The sequence below is a fragment of the Anoplopoma fimbria genome, chromosome 8, assembly GCF_027596085.1.
Source record: "Anoplopoma fimbria isolate UVic2021 breed Golden Eagle Sablefish chromosome 8, Afim_UVic_2022, whole genome shotgun sequence".
NCBI classification, from domain to species: Eukaryota; Metazoa; Chordata; class Actinopteri; order Perciformes; family Anoplopomatidae; genus Anoplopoma; species Anoplopoma fimbria.
This window is the reverse complement of record NC_072456.1, coordinates 2,826,878-2,845,825: the sequence shown is the minus strand read 5'-3', so window position 1 is coordinate 2,845,825 and position 18,948 is coordinate 2,826,878. Positions and strand designations below refer to the sequence as shown.

Below are 18,948 nucleotides of genomic sequence, written 5' to 3'. Positions count from 1 at the left end.
CTGGTCCTCGTTTTGGCACAAAATTGTGTTCGTATTAAAACCCGCTCCGACTACCTCTTACCACAGCAGACACGGGGCAATTTTCTTGGCTTTATCCTCTGGCCTCTTTCTATCTGCTTCACATTGTTTTTAATTTACTGCAGGTTGATTTGTGCATCAAACTATATGGTTTTAATGTGATTGAGTCTCAGCAATAATATCATCCACGTGAACATAATCCGGTGGAAATGTTGATACTGATGTTTGAAGAGTGAATTGCCCACAGCAACTTTTAAAATCTTTTCGGTGCAGTTGATTAAACATAATTGCTGTCATCACACAGCAGCAGGAATGATGCATGTGTTTCATGTACAGTCCCTGATTTAACAACACAGATGGCACAGCAGCCGTAGCCTCATATATTTCTAAATTCAACACTAAATAATTTTGAGTAACTCAGCTGTCCTCAGGATGGCTGCAGTCAAATCTGTCTAGGGCTTTTTGATAACAAGCAAGAGTCATCATACAGTGTATGCAGTTAACAAATACAGCATCTTAGTGACATGATTTTAGAACGTGATGAAACACATTACTTTTTACTGGGATTGTACCTAATATGATAATATGTGTCGTACAAAATTGATCGGTTAATTGACATGTAAGGTCATTTTTTATCTTCCAACCAGAGTCCCGTTTGCAAACCTTCTTATCCCACGACCGGAAAGCTCAACTTAATCTCACGTGATAGCCTTAATTATCTCTAAATTGATTCCCAGACGACTTGTAATACAAAACCTGAACTGCCCTGTAATCACGTATTTGCTCAGAGCTGCTGCTGGGCACTGCAGGAAAAGAGCAGGATTGAACAATTGATCAAACGAAATGGGTTTTTTTCTAGATTCTAAACCAGCGAATCTCCAAACTCCAGGTAGTTTTTGTATTAAAGCGTTTTCACTCCCAGCTCGTCAGATCTGGACCACTTTGGCCCCTTGGCGCCAGTTGCCGTGAAATCCCACCCGGTACACCTCTTCAGTAAATTGGGCTGCTAGAAAAAATTTGGTAAACAAGGTTGTTCTTGAGTATAAGAAGCTTTTTGAGTGATACAGGGATGCAACCTGAGTCCGGATACCTAATCAGCATCCAGAGTTTTGTTTGGCACCACTTCCCCTCATCCGAGCTCAGTAATCTTTGTCCCTTGTGGTAGACCTTACCCAGAGTTCAGTGGAACAGCCACCGGTGCCTCCTGTATACCGCGTGGTCCCTGAAAATCTTCCTGTGATCAAAAAGTGTTTTTTCACAGACCAAGAGCAAAGTGGCAGCACCACGGATCAAATTCTCACCAAGGAACCACATAGATGCTAGCAATTCATCGCTAATACCTTTGTGACCTGCATGTCCAAAGTGTCTACGCAGCCCAAACTCTGACTAACAATAGCGTGCTTTTAAGTATAATATTCTGAAACTTTCCTCGATGTCTATCGTCTTCAATGTTCCCTCTGTTTCTCCCCTCTGCTCTCTCTGCCTTCAACCCCTCTAACTACTTTCGCCTGTCCTCCTCCAGCTGAGTGAGGTGGAGGTGAACGGGCAGCTCGAGCAGGTGTGTGAGCAGGTCTACAGTGCAATGCAGGCCCAGGCCATGGAGGCGGCCATGGACAGCTTGGAAACCATGGACACCCTGCCAATGCCAGGGTGCTTCCGGATGCGGAGCCACAGCTATGTGCGGGCGATTGACCAGGGCTGTGCGGGGGAGGAGGAGGGAGAGGGAGGGAGGCCGCTGCTCCTGCTGCCGTCCTCCCCACCACGAACATCTGCCACCACTGTCAGGACCATCCAGAGCAGCACAGGTAGGGCACTAACGCAAGAGCTGACGTTCTGATTTAATGTCTTTGCAGTTATATAAATGTAATTTATGGTCCTGTCAGATTGCTGCTAGACAGTCCTGCTAATACACGTTTGGCGGGAGAGTAAACTGTTTTTAACTGCAGTAAAAATCTCTAAGGCTTCACGGTGGTGTAGTGGTTAGCACTGTCGCCTCACAGCAAGAGGGGCCCGGGTTCAATTCCCGGGCTAGACTGCCTTCTGTGTGGAGTTTGCATGTTTTCCCCGTGTCAGCGTGGGTTCTCTCCGGGTTCTCCGGCTTCCTCTCCAGCTGCATGTTCAAAGACATGTTAATTGAAGACTCTAAATTGCCCGTAGGTGTGGATGTGAGTGTGAATGGGTGTTTGTCTGTATATGTCTGCCTTGCAACAGACAGGCGACCTGCCTTCGCCCATTGACAGCTGAGATCGTCTCCAGCACCCCTGCGACCCTTAATTGGATAAGCAGGTTATGGAAAATGAATGAATAAAAATCTCTAAACACGATTGAGGCCGAACACAGTTGTAATTCATTATGTCTATCTTTTTCCCATAAATTTAGACTTTTGTCTAAATCCAGATTCCTACCACTGCGAGCAATCAACCCTCAATCATCGGGGATTTTGTAAAGGCAACAAAACAAAAACGTGACTGTCAACAATGGCGAGACTGTACAGGGGCAGCTAAAAAGAGCTTACTAACTATACATTGGTACCTATGGCTATTGCAACATTTGTCTCCCCAGTCCATAGATATTCATATATATGTCTGTCTCTCTCCTCAACTTTTTTCAACTCTAATTTTAATTAATTGTTTTTCTTAAAGCAATATTGTCAGTAGTGTAATTTTCAATCCCGCCCAACCCTAGTCCTGGGACATGAGCCTCTACATTTCAGGGACTGTCTCAATGAGTTATAAGCAGTGAGATGATTTTATCACTATTAAGATGAACTATACCTTAATATATCACTCTAATGAGAACACTGATGCTTGTTCTTGGACTGAAGAATTGCTCAGTTATAAGTGTTTGCTAACTTATGCATGAACAGTCAAATAAACTAAGCATTCTTTTGGCATGGGTAAATCTGGACTTGATGAGAGTGGGAGCTGCTGGTGGAGAGTTTCATCACATTGCATTACAATACGCCCCAACATGCACGTCCTCCTGTACTCCTTCCACATCAACAGAAAAAGGGTTTGACAACAGGTTCAATAGCAGCCACATTTTTTAATTCTATGATCAGTGATGTGAGTAAAATCACATATTTACCATTTTTTTCAAAAATGTTGGCGTTTTATTTCCCATACCTTTTCGAAGACTTTGCTTTCTTTGTACTGCTGCCATGTGTAGTGCACTGTTACATTATTTACCCAATGCATAACTTGTGCATTAAATACCACAATAGCAATCCATTGGTCTCACAGGACTATGATAAGTAAAATGCCAGTCTTGAGTCATTTTACTCACACCTTCAATAAGTTGATCAAATACCCTATTTTTTGACTTCCTCAACTTTTCCCACTTTCTTTTTGTAGCTCAATTTGAATCCTCACATGTGTGATAATAGCTGGGCTGTTACATCACTGGCCAACGATTATGAGTAACAAGCACACTGCTGCTTTAGTCTGGGAATAGTACTCAGATCTGTGATAACACAATGAGCCAAATGAATCAGCTCCCCGGTTCTCTCAAGAGAGCTGACAATTATCTGGCCTCCATTTCCATGTGACTTCTTCTGGAACGACTCCCATGAGATGGACTGTTAGTCACAGTTGTCGCCTGCATCACTCTGAACATGGTAGTTCTGACGTTCAGATATGTAATGTTAATACTACAGACTGCTACAAACACAAAGGAGCTGCAAAAAACATAAAAATAAACTATTTCTGAAAGTAGGTTGTTTTTTCTGTTGTAACTATTTGTTAGTGAAAAAACACAACATTTGTGCAGGTCTGACCCTGCAGTCAGTTATAAAGTACTGTTTTTACTTTACTGAAAGGGACATGGAAGCGAATAAATAGAAAGCTGAAAAAAGAAAAGATGTACTTTTGCGAGATCTTGCAAAACATTTTCATTTGGGTTCCCATTTCAATTCAATTCAATTTATTTTATATCGCCCAAAATCACAAATTACAAATTTGCCTCAGATGACATCCTCTGTCCCTTATGACAGCAGTTGTTTGGAAAATAGCAATATGAGTCACTGAATTTGATGAATTAACTCTTTATTAGACCACAAATGAGACAAGAATTAGCGAGCTAGCACCTCACTACCCAGCGCAATAAGGCTATTTCACCGTGTTGAGAGTGAACAGCATCTCCAGAGACGGACCTTCAGTTAGCAGTCGTAGCATATTGACTTTAGCCAGCGTGAGACCCACTGCTGGGGGGTCTGATCCCAGAGGACTGCCCCCGGCTACTCGCCCGGATCGACAAACTTTCTGTTGCCTTCTTTACACGGTTAGACACCCTGGGCAACAGTGGGTTCGTGACGGCTAAATTCAAGATGCTACAGCTGCTAACTGAAGGTCTTGCGAAATATGACAGCTACAGCAGCTCTGAAAATATGAATATGGGAACCGAATTTGTTGAATTTGAGACACAAACGAGACAGGCATTAGCTTGTTTGCATACATTGTGGTCCATCCACCTCACTCATCGCTAAGAGGGAAGCGAAAGCAGTGTCCAAGTACAGCTTTTATTTATTTTATTTATACTTTTGATTTTTTTTAATGTACACCCCATGTCCCTTCTTTACACATGCCAATTTAATAGAAAACATGTCTGTGCATTGATGCAAATTTCTAAGACTTGCCCTCCAAAACCAGAAGGTTTAAAAAGACAAACAGGATTTCTCTTGAAACAATGTAAGCCACTGGTTTAACAGGGATCAGTTCAAACCTCATTATGTTATTGTCCTATTCTTAATCTGGGCCACAGTTTTGTAGATTACACGACTAGATAACTTCTTGCTGCAGAGATCCCTTTGGGGGAAAAAGGCAGTCACTTTTTTGGGAAATCTTACTCCGTGTCTTGTGTCTTCACTGGATCAGCCACAGTACTGCTGTGTTACACCACATAACAGGAGGAAGATTTATTAAAACGCTCCGGGTTGCAGTTACGTGCATAACTGCACTCTGCCGTGCTCTGTAACAATGAACCAGAAATCTCACAGAGATAATCTTGTAAAAGCCCCCCCCCCCCCCCCAAAAAAAAAAAAAGGCTGTCTTCATGCGTGGTATTCAGATGAGAACATGCCAGAGTGGATGCCACGGGGACTTTGTGTCGGCTGTTTGGTATTAGGGTTGTCTTTATTTTCAAAGTGCTCAACTGGAGGTGACCTACATTCGCAGCTCCTCTGGGAATTCTTATAGAGTTAACCAAGAAGATAAATGGACACACACACATTCAGATAAGCACAAATGTTTGTGTGTGTATATACTATTCACTCATGCGCACGCTCACACAATCTTCCTCAGTCACACAGTACAGTAGATGGTTAGCCCTGCATCCACATGACTGGAGATTGTGCTGAGAAATGTTGGTCCAATGTCCACTGAACTGTGTTTTCCAATCAGGCCTATTGTGCAACTGCATTATTATCACCACAGGACTTTTAACAGCTGCATTTGGCATTTTTTCATCTACATACGTGGTATATTTGATCAAACATGAGTATTAACCCAGAGGGCAAGAAAACACAAGAGACAATGCTCTGTTTTGCTAAAAAGATAATCCACCAGATGACCCAGGGAGCCATTTATTCAGTTGTTTAAGCTCGTTGTTGCTACCAAGAGAAAGTCATTGACCAGCCCACTGCCAAACCATAAACTGTGAATCAGCATCATCAACATGTTATTACCAGCTGAGACAGCGTGTGTCTGTTTTCACCTAACGGGTCTTTCCGTGAGTCATCGTGGCAAAAAAAGTTGTCCAGGAGACACAGTAGCAGGAAGTACGACAGAGGAGTTTTTTTAGTATTTTGCCAGATGTTTTAATGACTGTCTGTGGCGGAAACCCAGCAGTATGCAGTTAAGAAACTTTACGGGTGTTTAGTTGCCTAAATTGACCACACAATGGAAGCAGGATGTGAACCCCCAGACTATAATCCTCCTGTGCTTTCACCATCTGCCAAGACTACCTCCACACTGACTTCTTAGTGACTAACTATCGTAGAATTATCCTCGTTTTTAATAAATGTACTGATTTAAGAGAATCGTTCAAAAAATACCTAGCGGTCTACAGTGCTACGTTCTAATTTGAGCTCTGAAGGTGTTATTTATTCTCCCTTAGGCTATCACCAAGAAAGCGAGTTCATTTTCAATGTTTATTAGCAGTATTATTAAAAGACTGTTATTTATACCAAAGTATGCTATTTGTCATGATTTAATTAATTAATTAATTAAGCCTTTATTAGTCCCACAATGGGGAAATTATTTCTCTGCATTTAACCCATCCCGGAGGAGCAGTGGGCTGCAATGAAGCACCCGGGGAGCAACTTGGGGTTAGGTGTCTCGCTCAAGGACACCTCGGCATGTTGCCGGTAGAGGGGTTTGAACCACCAACCTTGTGGTTACAGGACAAGCGCTCTACCTCATGTGCCACAGCCGGCCCGCCCTGGTTATTGGTAGAAACCAAGCAATTCTATGTAAAATCAGACATTCAGCACCCCTTTATAGCCAGAATGGAATGATCCTTTCTTTTCATTACCACGTTTCCACCACTGCAACGATTCGTGAGATGGGCAGTCCAATCAGGCTCCTTAGATTGAAATGATAAATACATGAATATTTCGGTGTAACCCCTACCGCATTTAATATAAAGCTAAAGCCAGTAGTTGGTTAGCTTAGCACAAAGACTGAAAACAGGAGGGGAAAGCTAGCATTGCTCTGTAAAAATGACAAAAAAAATGTTGAAACTCACTTATTAACACGTTAATCTTGTTGGTTTAATATGTACACAAACCAAACCGTGAACATGACACTCTGTCGGCCGGGTAACTATACCTTTACACTTGGATTTTGCTCCACAATACAAGAGAAAATTAAATTAACATAGAGAGTCAAAATAAATGTGAAGAAGATAAAGATAGATAAATAGAAACTGAATGCATCTATTTATGAAATAAAAGTTTATCTTGAACTCGTCAGGATGTCTTGTAGAAATAAGTAGGTGGTAGAAAGCGCTGGTGAAATTGAAATAGTTTCTGTCTGAGGCCAAATGTGAAGCAAATTGTCATTTTAAATTGGATAACTTGACTTTGGTGATGACAGAGCAGTCCATTAGAGCTGAATCAGCGGAGCCTGCATGTCTCATCATGCACTTTAAAGAAAGGTTTCCTGCTCTAGTTCTCAGCAGATGTCCTTGACAGCAGAGAGTGCTGGAGCTGAAGCCTAATGATGTTTGCTGTTAAAGAGAATATGAATAAAGAATGAAGACGGATAAGCAGGGGTGTCCAAAAGTTAGTTGAATAATAGTGAATGTGTAGTTTTAAACCAGTTATATGGCAAGAAAATTTGAGTTCCTAGACCAGTATACTCCATGTGCTACAGAAAAGGTATTTTCTAACAAAATTACTACGCATCAGTCAACACCTTAAATACAGTGCATGGCCTAAGGGCCCACTTAAAATATGATATGGTTATATGTAAATAGGTAAAATTAAAACAGACAGAAATAGACCAATATTTCTGCTCATGGCCTTAGCGCCCACTTAAAATATTACAATGTGGATGTAAGATGTAAAGTCTAATATTAGAATGTAACAAACAGAACAGGCAGGAATGGTAAAATATTGATATCTTTTTTACTAAATTTTGTCTACATCTAGTGTTTAAACTAGGACTTGAAATTTACATACAGTGCAATTTATCAAAATTACGCTTAAACTAATCTCTATATTATTTTTAAACATTTACCATAGTTTGAAGACCCCAGATAAAGAAGCTATGCAAGAAAAAGCTCAAATACCCAAATATGTAAAATAAAAAACAAGAAAGAGACACATAGATGAGATTAAATAAATAGAAAGATGAGAGTCCACAAAATGGGAAGAAATACTGAATACCAGCTTGACTGATGGAGGGATAAAGGCCGAGTCAGAGGTTTCTATAGTAAAAGGCAACCTAAACGAGGTCAGTGTGAGTTAAGTAGCAGAGCGGGCTGATGAGCTATGTGTAAGCCCAGTTAATCACCTCCTCTCTTTGTGCTTCGTCACAGATCCAACTTTCCCACCAGCCCTCTTTGTGCTCTCCATTCAACTGCTGAGGGCCATATAACATTCTCCAGATTCATATGAAGACAAAACTCTAGCCTCCATGTGATACACTCTAAAAGGCCTTTTTGGAATGCTTTCTCTGAGTATGATGTTTGACCTTTACCGAATGGAGTTAACACCGTCCCATCCGGTCTCTCTCCATTGTTCCCCGGCACATTAAGGCAAAGAGGCCAAGGCAAAAGTATGTACTGTATAGTTTGAGTGTGTATATTTATACACTCAGTTAACTATTTTCTGCACCCAATTTAAACTAATGGCGTGTAGTCCAACAGATCTGCATTAAATCCCACCGTCATGAATCTCAGTTTTTAGTTTAACTGTTTCAGAGAGGTGTTGATTCATTTTGGAGGCTCTAGCTTGTGGTGCTGTTGGACTGTATTTAACTGAGGTGTTTCTAACAGTCTGTTCTCCTAATTTGGGTTGGACTGTGGCTCAGTGGTAGAGCAGGGTCGTCCTTCAATCAGTGGATCGGCGGTTTGATGCTCCGCTAGTCCATTTCGATGTGTCGTTGGCAGGTGGCAACATGGTAGCCCCTGTCATCAGTGTGTGAATGGGTGAGAATGGGTGAATGATGACATGTAGTGTTAGAGCACTTTGAGTGGTGGAAAGACTAGAAAAGAGCTATACAAGTACAGTCCATTTACCATTTGTATCAACTAAATATACAATAACTTTAGCAAGGTGCACCTAATAAACAGGCAACTTAGTGTATATTTTAGTATTTTCTTACTGTGGGTGGCAGTGTCAGATTAACCCACCAGCAGGCCACGGGGCAAAAGTAACCATACATTGTTTTACTAATATAATTTAGTTGAAGGGCATAAGCTGCTTGCTTCATTGCTAATGAGGCGTTAATGGCTTAATTTGTATGTAATGTGTCGTAGAATGCCTGTACTCTACTTTAGGCCATCAGAAACAATGAGTATTTATATTAAATGTATTAACTTGAGTTAAAGTCACCTCAGGGCACCACACACCAGTTAATTAATTCAGTTTTATTTGTGGAAGTTGCTGGTGAGTTTTTGCCTTGTAAACAGTACTAACAACTCAAATTCCAGCCCCAGCACCAGGAGCCACAGTGTGCTCCTGATCTGGCGGTGCAGTCCCCCCAACTCAGAACCCCGAGTTCTGGCTTAATTCAAATTGTTCCACAGCCACTAACTGCTGTGTTCCTCCAAAGCTGCTGCACAATCTCCTTCAGGCGAATTAGTACTCCTGGCAACAGGGACGAAACCTAAAATATGCCTCATTTTCTCTTTCCTGCCCCTTTGGATTTAATACAATAAACAAATTATCAAAACCTACCCACTTTACCCTTAGTCTGACTGACTGTTTTTTAATTCTTCAAAAATCTTTATGGCTTTTCCTGTCCAACCTGTGGGCAGCTCTACTTCTGTTCCTCTCATTGACAACTCAAACTGTTTTTTAATTCTTCAAAAATCTTTATGGAACCACCCTTTTCAATCTGTCCAACCTATATTTAATCCATGAGCAGTTATTCTCATCCACTTCAATTTATTTATCTACAGATGCTGTCTTTTGGGGGTAAAAACTGGAGTGAGATGCCCTCTTCTGGTTTGTAAAATCAGACACTGTTGCAGTATACCCTGCCTAGTTTTGTGACGTCATACTGAGGATTACAATTAGTCTCAGATAAACCTCAGCTAATTGTTTCAATGCTACGCTGCCTTTTTCAGTTCAGGTTTTGTTTTCAATCCAGCCATTATCTTTCCTGTTATCTGGGGCCGGGTCTTGGAGCAATGCTTTCCAGCTTTTCGTTGGGAACCCTGAGGTGTTCCCAGGCCAGCCAAGATATATAATACCTCAAGCTTGTTCTTGGTCAAACCTGGGACCTCTTACCAGTTGGACTTTCCCAGAAACCCCTCTAAATGGGGGTGTCCAGGGGGGCCACATTATTTGGCCCCATTTGGATGTGAAGGTGCAGTCGCTGTACAACAAGGTCCCTCTGGACATCTGAGCTCTTCACTTATAAGGCTGAACCATCTTCAGCCCCCTTCCAACCTAATTCTTTCGGTCACTACCCAAAGCTCATGAGCGTAGGTGAGGGTCATAACATGGATGGACTGGTGAATCAAGAGCTTCGTCTTTTGGCTCAGCTTCCTCTCCACCACAACGGTCCTCAATGCCCGCAGCACTGCTGACGCCACACTGAACCACCTGTGCATCTCCTGCTCTCCAGAACAAGGCCCCAAGATTCTTGTACTCCCACTTTTAGGGCAGTGACTCACTCCAAACCCGGGGGGGCACAATCAAATGTTTTCCGGCAGAGAACCCTGGCCTCAGACTTCGAGGTACTGACTCTCATACCCAATGCTTCACAATCGGCTGCAAACCACCCAAGTGCTTTCTGAAAGTCACAGTCTGGTGATTTTGTTTACAATGTTGCATTTTATTTAGAAATGCCAAAATCTAAAGTCACTGTCCTGGCTCCATATGAATAGAGCCCCCAAACCTTAGCAACATTAATGCCATGATCTACACACATCCGCTTTCATTTCAAATGGAACTGTTTATGGTGTGCATTAAGTTTTACTGCTGGCTTATGATGACTACTTGCATACAGATGGAGGCGGAACAACAGCTGACATTGACCTGACATTGATACTGGTGGTCATGCACGCCAGTTGAGCAGGTGGCACTCGGCCAAGTTGGAAATAAATGGATCTGAGCAGTGGAGAGGCCAGGAAGTGTAGCTGTTACAGATGTCCACCGTACAAGGTCATGCCCCATACTGGGAGACTCATGCAAGTCAGAAATTTTTAAAAAAGGGTCTGCATAATTTAATACTTATCAGTAGTTTCCCATAAAGGTTATCCTTCTCATATATTTGAATTTACCAAGTTCACTCCCCCTTGTGTTGGATTCAGGCAGAAGTTTTCAGAGACTGATGAGAAGAGAAGCAATGTGATACTAAAAGTAAATGAAGTAAATTAGGACGACGGGAGAAGCGCAGCCCCAACTCAGAGCTTAGGATACCCTATCCCGTTCAGGGACAAGGTCACACACAACTGTCTCTGGCAACACTGCAGTGTTTTATGATGCCAAATTGAAGCATACATGTGCAGTGCCCATTGGGAGCTTGTTCACAATTTGAACGAGCCAGTTGCTCGACTCCCTGTATTGCTGCTTTCAGTTCTGTCTGAGGCCAGGCTCCTTCGGGGGCTTTCCCATTCGGAGTGCGAGACCATTTCGAACGGTTGCCCCTCTGGAGTCGGCTGATTACTTTGCCCCCAGAAATGCTTCTTACATCGTTGACCAGTACTGCTCATCACTCGTTGTCTCCAAGGAAGTGAAGAAGAGTAAGGCTGTCAGCAGCCAAAGTGATCTGCAGTCAGTGATCTGCGGCCCGTGATTCCATGCTCAACGCAGTCCAAGAGCTTGAAGTCCCACCAATTTTAAAAACATAGCTTGTTATGTCACGTCCTTGGTTTCCCAATCAATATACCCTCCAAGTACGAAGTATATTAGAAGAACGGTTCTAGAGATATCGGAAAGACCCAGCAACAAACACACACACAGACAGACAGACAGACAGACAGAGATCCTTGGCTTTAAAGTTAGATTCTCATTTCAGATAGGATGATTTGACCAAGTCTAAATCTGAACAGGATGAGTTGGGCTGTGTTGCCCATTGCATGGACACCTTTAGGGGGAGTTCTTAAATTGACAGCCATTACAACCATCCGCTACAGTCCCCAACCGGCGCAGACTCAAATGAGGGCATTTATCAGACTTCTCACAGCTCCCTTTGGGGGCGAAAAAGGCTTTATACAACTTATTCACATACATTACATTACATTTAGCAGACGCTTTTATCCAAACTTACAATCAGTAGTATATTAAATATCATTCACCCATTCACACACTGATGACAGGCTACCATGCAAGGTGCCACCATCAGACTCTAACTAACATTCATGCAACATCCAGTCCACACCGATGGCAAGCCTTCAGGAGCAACTTGGGGTTAAGTGTCTTGCCCAAGGACACATCGACTGACGAAGCCGGGTATCGAACCACCGACCCTCTGATTGGAGAACAACCTTGCTCTCCACTACGCCACAGCCACCCACATATGCAGTGGTACTCCCCAACACCTTCAATACAGACCAGAAAAAACCTGAGCCTATCCTTTGACATACATTTAAGCAGCCGAGCAGATTCTCAACACATTTCATGTCAGTCTTAGAAGCTGACATCCACCAGCAAGTAGCTCCCTTTTTCAAACGAGGCCCCAGTGAACCTCTAACACACTGCTGATGCAACGAAAACCAAGTGATGAGCTGCCCTGACCCTGTCCAAAAGCAAGCTGAACGTTCTGCTGAAACACTTGAATTACGACAAGCCAACTCTGTCTGGGGAGGAGCGGAGGCAGAGGAGACCGGCTCACCGCTGTGGAAGACTGATTTAACAGAGACAGGGAGGAGGAAGCTTTTCTCCCTGCAAATTTAAATTAACAGGATAAAAGAGATTATCCTCATATTCCTCGTTTGGCCCTTAGGCCCCCTTCCAGCCAACACACAAAGTTTGTGTCTAAGTCTCAGTATTACAGAGAGAGATGGAGGAGGCTGAAGACAGATGTGGGCATTGACAACTTGGATTTATCTGTAACAAGAGTTCGGGGTGATTAAAGTACACCAACGCTGCCTCCTAACTTATTTGCAACAGCAAATAGGTTTTGAAGATAACATTATGCCCACTGGTTTTCTATTAACATAATGATGAAATGTTATTAACTGTATCTGGCAAGTCACAAAGATGTTGACATTGGATTATTAAACTTTTTATGGTTATGTTTAGACATTCGCAGTACTTGGTTGGAGTTAGCGGAAGATCCTGGTCTGGTTTAATACAGAAAAAAGTCTTCAGTGACTTGAGACATAATGTGACATTAACATTTAACCAAAACCACAATCTTTAAGCAAAATGCCATTGTTGGCTAAACCTCACCACACACAGCAGTCTGGATGTGAACCCCGGTCTCTGGAGTTACCTGTTTTTTTTTACACCCACCCCTCACCTCTCTTTGTGTGGCACCAAGATGGAGCGCTTCATCCAGGTAGCGATCCCTGTTGACACCAAAACATAATTGGGAAGACAATTTAGTACTATGTTAATGTTATTTAAGACAGGGTTTGGAAGACAGGCAGTTAGCAACTCCTATTTCTAAGTCTACTTCCTGTTTTCTGATCAGTGCCGTAGCACCAAAAATCTGGCCCCTGTACATCAGCTGTTCAGGGCGTTCCAGTTTGGAGCAGGGGGATTGCTTGGCCCTTATAGCGTTGTCGAGAACCGCCCATCACTTGTTGAATGCTACGTAGTGAAGTAGAGCTTGGTTCATAGACTGTATATAAGAAGTTGATCTAGTCATCGGGAAACGAGAGGGTGGACAACTTTTTCAACTGTTTACTGGACGAGGCAGTTCATCTTTAAAGGTTTACAATTGGAACGTTCACATTTACTCGGGCATAAAGTTGATTCGTAGAGGTGGTTGTTGAGTCATGTTACTACTTCTCTTGAGAAGAGATCTGATTCATCATGGCATTTCATTGCTGCTTTCCACCCTGAGATGACATTTGTGCTTTTCTTTTTTTTCAAGCAACAGAGTTTGGGAAACTTTCCTATTACTCTCTTTGATGCTAATATAGATATGAATCTCATGTCTGTGTTAAGCATAGAGCTGAAGTCAGACACGTTTTTTGTTTGTGTAGTCTTTAAACAAATATAAATGTTAAAACCACAATTTGTGTACAATCCATCTTCACCCTGCAGCCCTTCTGTCTCATGCTATGGCGTGGTTGGTTTTGGTGTCTGTAAAGGCACAATGGTACCAAACCTGGAAACCTTACTCATCACAAGAAGCAGCACACAGTTACTGCCTATACCAAATTTCATGGCATCCCATTTGATAGAAATTTCAGTCAGGAACAAAGTGGTGGACTGACCGACTTTTCCATCCTTGGCCCCTAGCACTAGATTGGTTTTAGAATCTGGTAACAGAGTATAGCACATTACTTATGAAACTTGGAGCTCAGAGAGTTTGCTCTCTTCAGAAGTGACTGTTAAAGGGTTAATATTCGTGTATGAGAGAGGGAGCGAGAGACTTAGGCTGCGTCGCTAACAAGGTGCTTTATGTTCCCCTCAGGCTGCATGTTATTTATGAACACACAGGCATGAATAAATGCCATTTCACATCTGTATTTGGATCTCCTGGAGCTGTTGGCTAAATAAGAAGCATGTCCACAGATAACAATGCAGAGATGGAAAAAATGAAATTGCTATGTTCCACTGCAGCATGGAAGAAGAAAGAAATGGGTGTATAGTGGTTGGTGTGCATGCTTATAGTGACAGGTTCACCAGTGGGCCTGCAGAGGACAGACTCAGACACTCCAACATGTCTGTTTCCTAGCTTATTCTAGAGCTTTTAATCACATCTCAGGGACTACCTCAGTGTGCTCAGTTACCATCACTTGCAACAGCGCCAGCTTCATTTCAGAAGTGATTGTGTGTGTGTGTGTGTGTGTGTGTGTGTGTGTGTGTGTGTGTGTGTGTGTGTGTGTGTGTGTGTGTGTGTGTGTGTGTGTGTGTGTGTTAATACCCTTCTCTTATATTTTGAACCTTTATGTGTTTATAAAAAGGCAATTGCTAACAAGTGGCTAAATGAGACTACAAAACATCCACCTTTACACCTTTACACTAGCCTTTTCCTTCTGTTGATTGCATTCACGCTTCAAAAATCATAAAATAATTTGTTATTATTATCTCGCTAAACAAAACATGTAAGTATCAGAAACATTTGTATGCCACAGAGCTTATTTTCAGCAATTATCCAAAATCCACTGGAAAAATCCTTTTGGCTTTTTGTTGAGAGAACCAGTGCCATGCTTACTTTCAGGGTTGGCCTACGAAAATACATCATCCATCTAGTCGAGAGACAGTGTGTGTGAGGATGAGCATGATGTCAGCAGTAACCTGTCAGCTGTGAATGGAGCAGTGCAGTGTGGATTCAGTTCATTATTTGGGTAAATTAAAAACTACAACTCCTTGAGACCTAAACCAAGTTGACAAGCTACTCCTCTGAGTTTTGCTTAGCTTTTTTAATTTTTAATTTATTTTAACTATTTAAATGTTAGCACAATTTACAGCTTAATTATTAACGTCCCCTTTGTTTGTATCAGAAGAAACACAATGAAGAATGTTAAAGGCAACAGCCACATGTTGTATATTTAATTTTGTACAGTCAGAAATTGAGGAACATCTGATAAAAAATAAAACAGAGATTCCATTGTTAAAACTGTCATGTTATTATCAAGAACTTATATTAGTACTCTGTATAGGCAAGTACTCAAATGTAAGTACTTGGTCTGAAGAATTGGGCGAGGCACAACAAAATGACTCTGTATGATTGGGTGTGAATGATTAGTCTTAGATGTCACCTTGCATGGTAGCCCCTGCTATCAGTGTAAGAATGGGTGTGACTGGTTGAATTATGACATGTAGTGTAAAAGCGTTTTGAGTGGTCAGAAAACTAGAAAGGTGCTATACAAATACAAATCCATTTACCATGGACCAGAGGTAGGGAACACATTCAAAGCACATAAGTCGACTGGATTCTGTTTAAGTAAGTCTTGGAAAACTTGTGTTGTTATTTAGAGATTGTTGTCCATTTTAATCTCGATGAGTCAAGTTCTACCGAGATCACCGGCAGGAAGACATTGGCAGAGTTCAGAAGACTTCGCCACTACAAATATCCTATGTATTGAGTTAGGCAATGTTCTGTAACATTTGTTGTCAATCTATGCATTTAGCCACTGTGATGAGCAGTTCTGTAGCCTACAAGCTTACTGTGAATATTGTGGGTAACAGAAGGCAGTCCGTTCAAAGTAGATAATCACAATCAGAGTTGTCATTAGTTAAATCCTCCAAATGATTCAGTTGTTACAGGAAACTTTCTTAAATGTGTAGTGGATAAAGTGGCATAAATAACAGCTGAGCAGTAAGCAAGCAAGAAGAGTGTCTACGTTGTAGCAAAGTCAGGGTTACAGAGGTCTGCTAAACTCTCTTCTTTCTAACTCCACACCCACAGATATTTTTTCTTCATTTTCAAACTTGTAGTCTTCAGCCCACACAGCTCCCTTTCTGGAGACACAAAAAGCTTATACAACTTTTTTCACATATGCGGCAGTACTCCCCGAACCTTGGGAACACACTTTGATGTGTAAAATCTGTGGAGTTCCCCTTCGAGCATGAACTTTAGCCTAAAATGCATAGTTTAGCAGTTTGTGGAAAAAAAACACATAAAAACCTTTAACTGTCAAGAGTGATTCCAATAATTAAACCTACAGATGAACCGACAGATTCTCCAACCAAAACAACTACACAGATTGTCACTGCCATCCCAAAACGACCTTCATGAATGCTCCTCAGCATTTCCTCCGCCAAGGAAGTTATGTTTTCGTTTTAGTTCGTTTGCTCGTCAGCAGGACTAAGCAAAGTCTGCTCGGACAATTTTTATGAAACTTGGCAGACTCAGCAGAGAATCATTTGTTGTTTTAAGATAAACAGTAATGTCTACCTGAGCAAAAAATAAAGTCACTCTCTTTGAGAAATGCAAAAGGCTCTCTAGAGCCTTTGGTTTGTCCATTCTGGGCTACTGTGGAAACATGGCGATGCAACACGCCGACTCCATAAAGAGGACTTGTTCCCCATGAAGATATGAAGGGTTCATTTTAAGATAGGAAACACTATAATTGTTTGTTTCAGGTGAGTATACACTAATGAAAACATAGTTATTGATATTAAATTGCATTTCAGTTGATTCTTTGAAATTCTACTTACTGGTCCTTGTTTTGTTGCTATGTGATGTGATATGTACTGCTGTCTTTAATGTCAAAGTCTGGCTTTTGTCGTACGATAAATGGACATGACCTCAATCATTTTTTCTTTAGTAACTTATTGTATGATATGTGGACATGACCTTTTTTAAATCAAGCCAGAATAAATAGCAGGATTTTTGCCACTATCATAAGACTTGGGCATTGCACATTTTTGTAAACCGAGTCTATAGGTCAATTTTATCTATTTTATCTATCGTTTTGTCGTGTAATTTAATTATATTTATATAGAATCTTTTAATACTTTTTTCACATGTCTATCCCAATGTCTGGATATTCTACATAATAAGTTAATTTCTCTTTGAATGGGTATGTTTGCATTATTATGGTATTATATTATGATTATATCAGTGGCATAAAAGGGCTTTAAATGACAACAATATTGTTTATCGCAATTATTTCTGGGGAAGTTATCATGACAGGCTTAATTCAATTCAATTCAGTTTATTTTGTATAGCCCAGAATCACAAATTACAAATTTGCCTCAGAGGGCTTTACAATCTGTGCTGTTAATCACAGTGTGGCTGGATCCAGATCCAATATTCTGTGTACAACTAACTGAATGTCCCTGCAGTACATTTGCAGTTTAAATTGCTGGGAAATAAAATGAAACTTAAGCTTGTGTAGAATTGGAAAACCTGATCTAACGGTCACGGAGCAGTTTGTTGACAAGCTGAGTCAATGTCTGCAACCTACACAGTATAGAATTTTAACATATCTTATTTCTTCAACTTCTTACCCCCCCACCCCCCATTTCTCATTTTCTTGTAGTTTCATCTTGCATCACCACCTATAAGAAAACCCCTCCTCCAGTGCCGCCCCGAACCTCCACCTGCTCCACAGCCTCCAAGCCCTACATCTCCATCACAGCCCAGAGCAGCACAGAGTCTGCACAGGTACTGCACTAGTCCACTACATTACTTTTTCCCTCATGTAGTCACAGAACATCAACACATCTATTTGTGAAGTAATGTACAATAAGGGTAAGGGTGAGACTACCCTAAGGGTTATAGCACTTTTGGAAGCGTTTCCCTCTGTAGTTCAGGTTGTTTTGACTGGAAAGAAGAACATCTCTTCATCTCTGGAGGTACAGACACCAGGATCAAGATGCTTGAAAATACCTCCTTCCTTTTCCAAGTAAATGAAACTACCCAAAAACATAAGGTTTATTAGTATACCAAGACAGATCTTGACAGATTTCCTGTGAACATCAGTTAAAACACCATTATTAGGCAAATTTCAAACTAACTTTTAAAAGAATTAGTTCGAGTGACATTAATATGCAGAAGGGTTTTATTGCCTTACTTCTGGTAGCTTACAGAGGCTAATGTTAGCAAATCTAAAATGGATTTTGCTGTATTGCTGATGTTACTGAGTCAGTTTGCTGACATCATGACTCTTTGCTTCTTGTGCTACTGTTTTCCTACATTTAAGCATTCACCATACAATTTTTACCCGTGGCAACAGGCAACCTGTTATCTGAAAAGATTTGCACCCCATTCCTGTTAATGGACAACACATTCTCACTCCCAACTGATTAAATACCAACGCTTGGTCAGTGGCCCTACGCTTAAAACTATGACGCTCTCAGTTCCTCTCTATCGTTTTGGACCTGTCCACTCATTACATGCATAGTGTCTTTTCAAAATAAACTTCTAATCTAGTTTTACCTCAGCTTTTAGGTTTACTTACGATTGTGGTTTGGGTTAAAATAAGTACGTTTGTTACATAAAAATGATGTTGGTTAAGTAGAGAACTTTAGTCACAAAACTACAGGAAAACAAGTCAACGCTGACTTGGTTTCACACATGACACGTACAGTGGTCTCCTGGGTGAAAGTCTGTTTGTGTGACCCATCTTACCTCAACCCCCAACCGCCCTTCAAGGACTCACTTTATACAACACCATTTGCTCTGAACG

At 41.4% G+C, this 18,948-nt stretch overlaps 1 protein-coding gene across 1 annotated transcript in view; it reads left to right on the top strand.

Annotated features, from left to right (window-relative positions):
* The window catches only part of LOC129094350 (disks large-associated protein 1-like), a 51,791-nt gene that overhangs the window by 19,453 nt on the left and 13,390 nt on the right, over positions 1-18,948 (top strand). Inside the window, 2 exon segments of the mRNA XM_054602479.1 lie at positions 1,541-1,823; positions 17,800-17,924. Of these exon segments, the coding sequence (XP_054458454.1) occupies positions 1,541-1,823; positions 17,800-17,924 (408 nt within the window).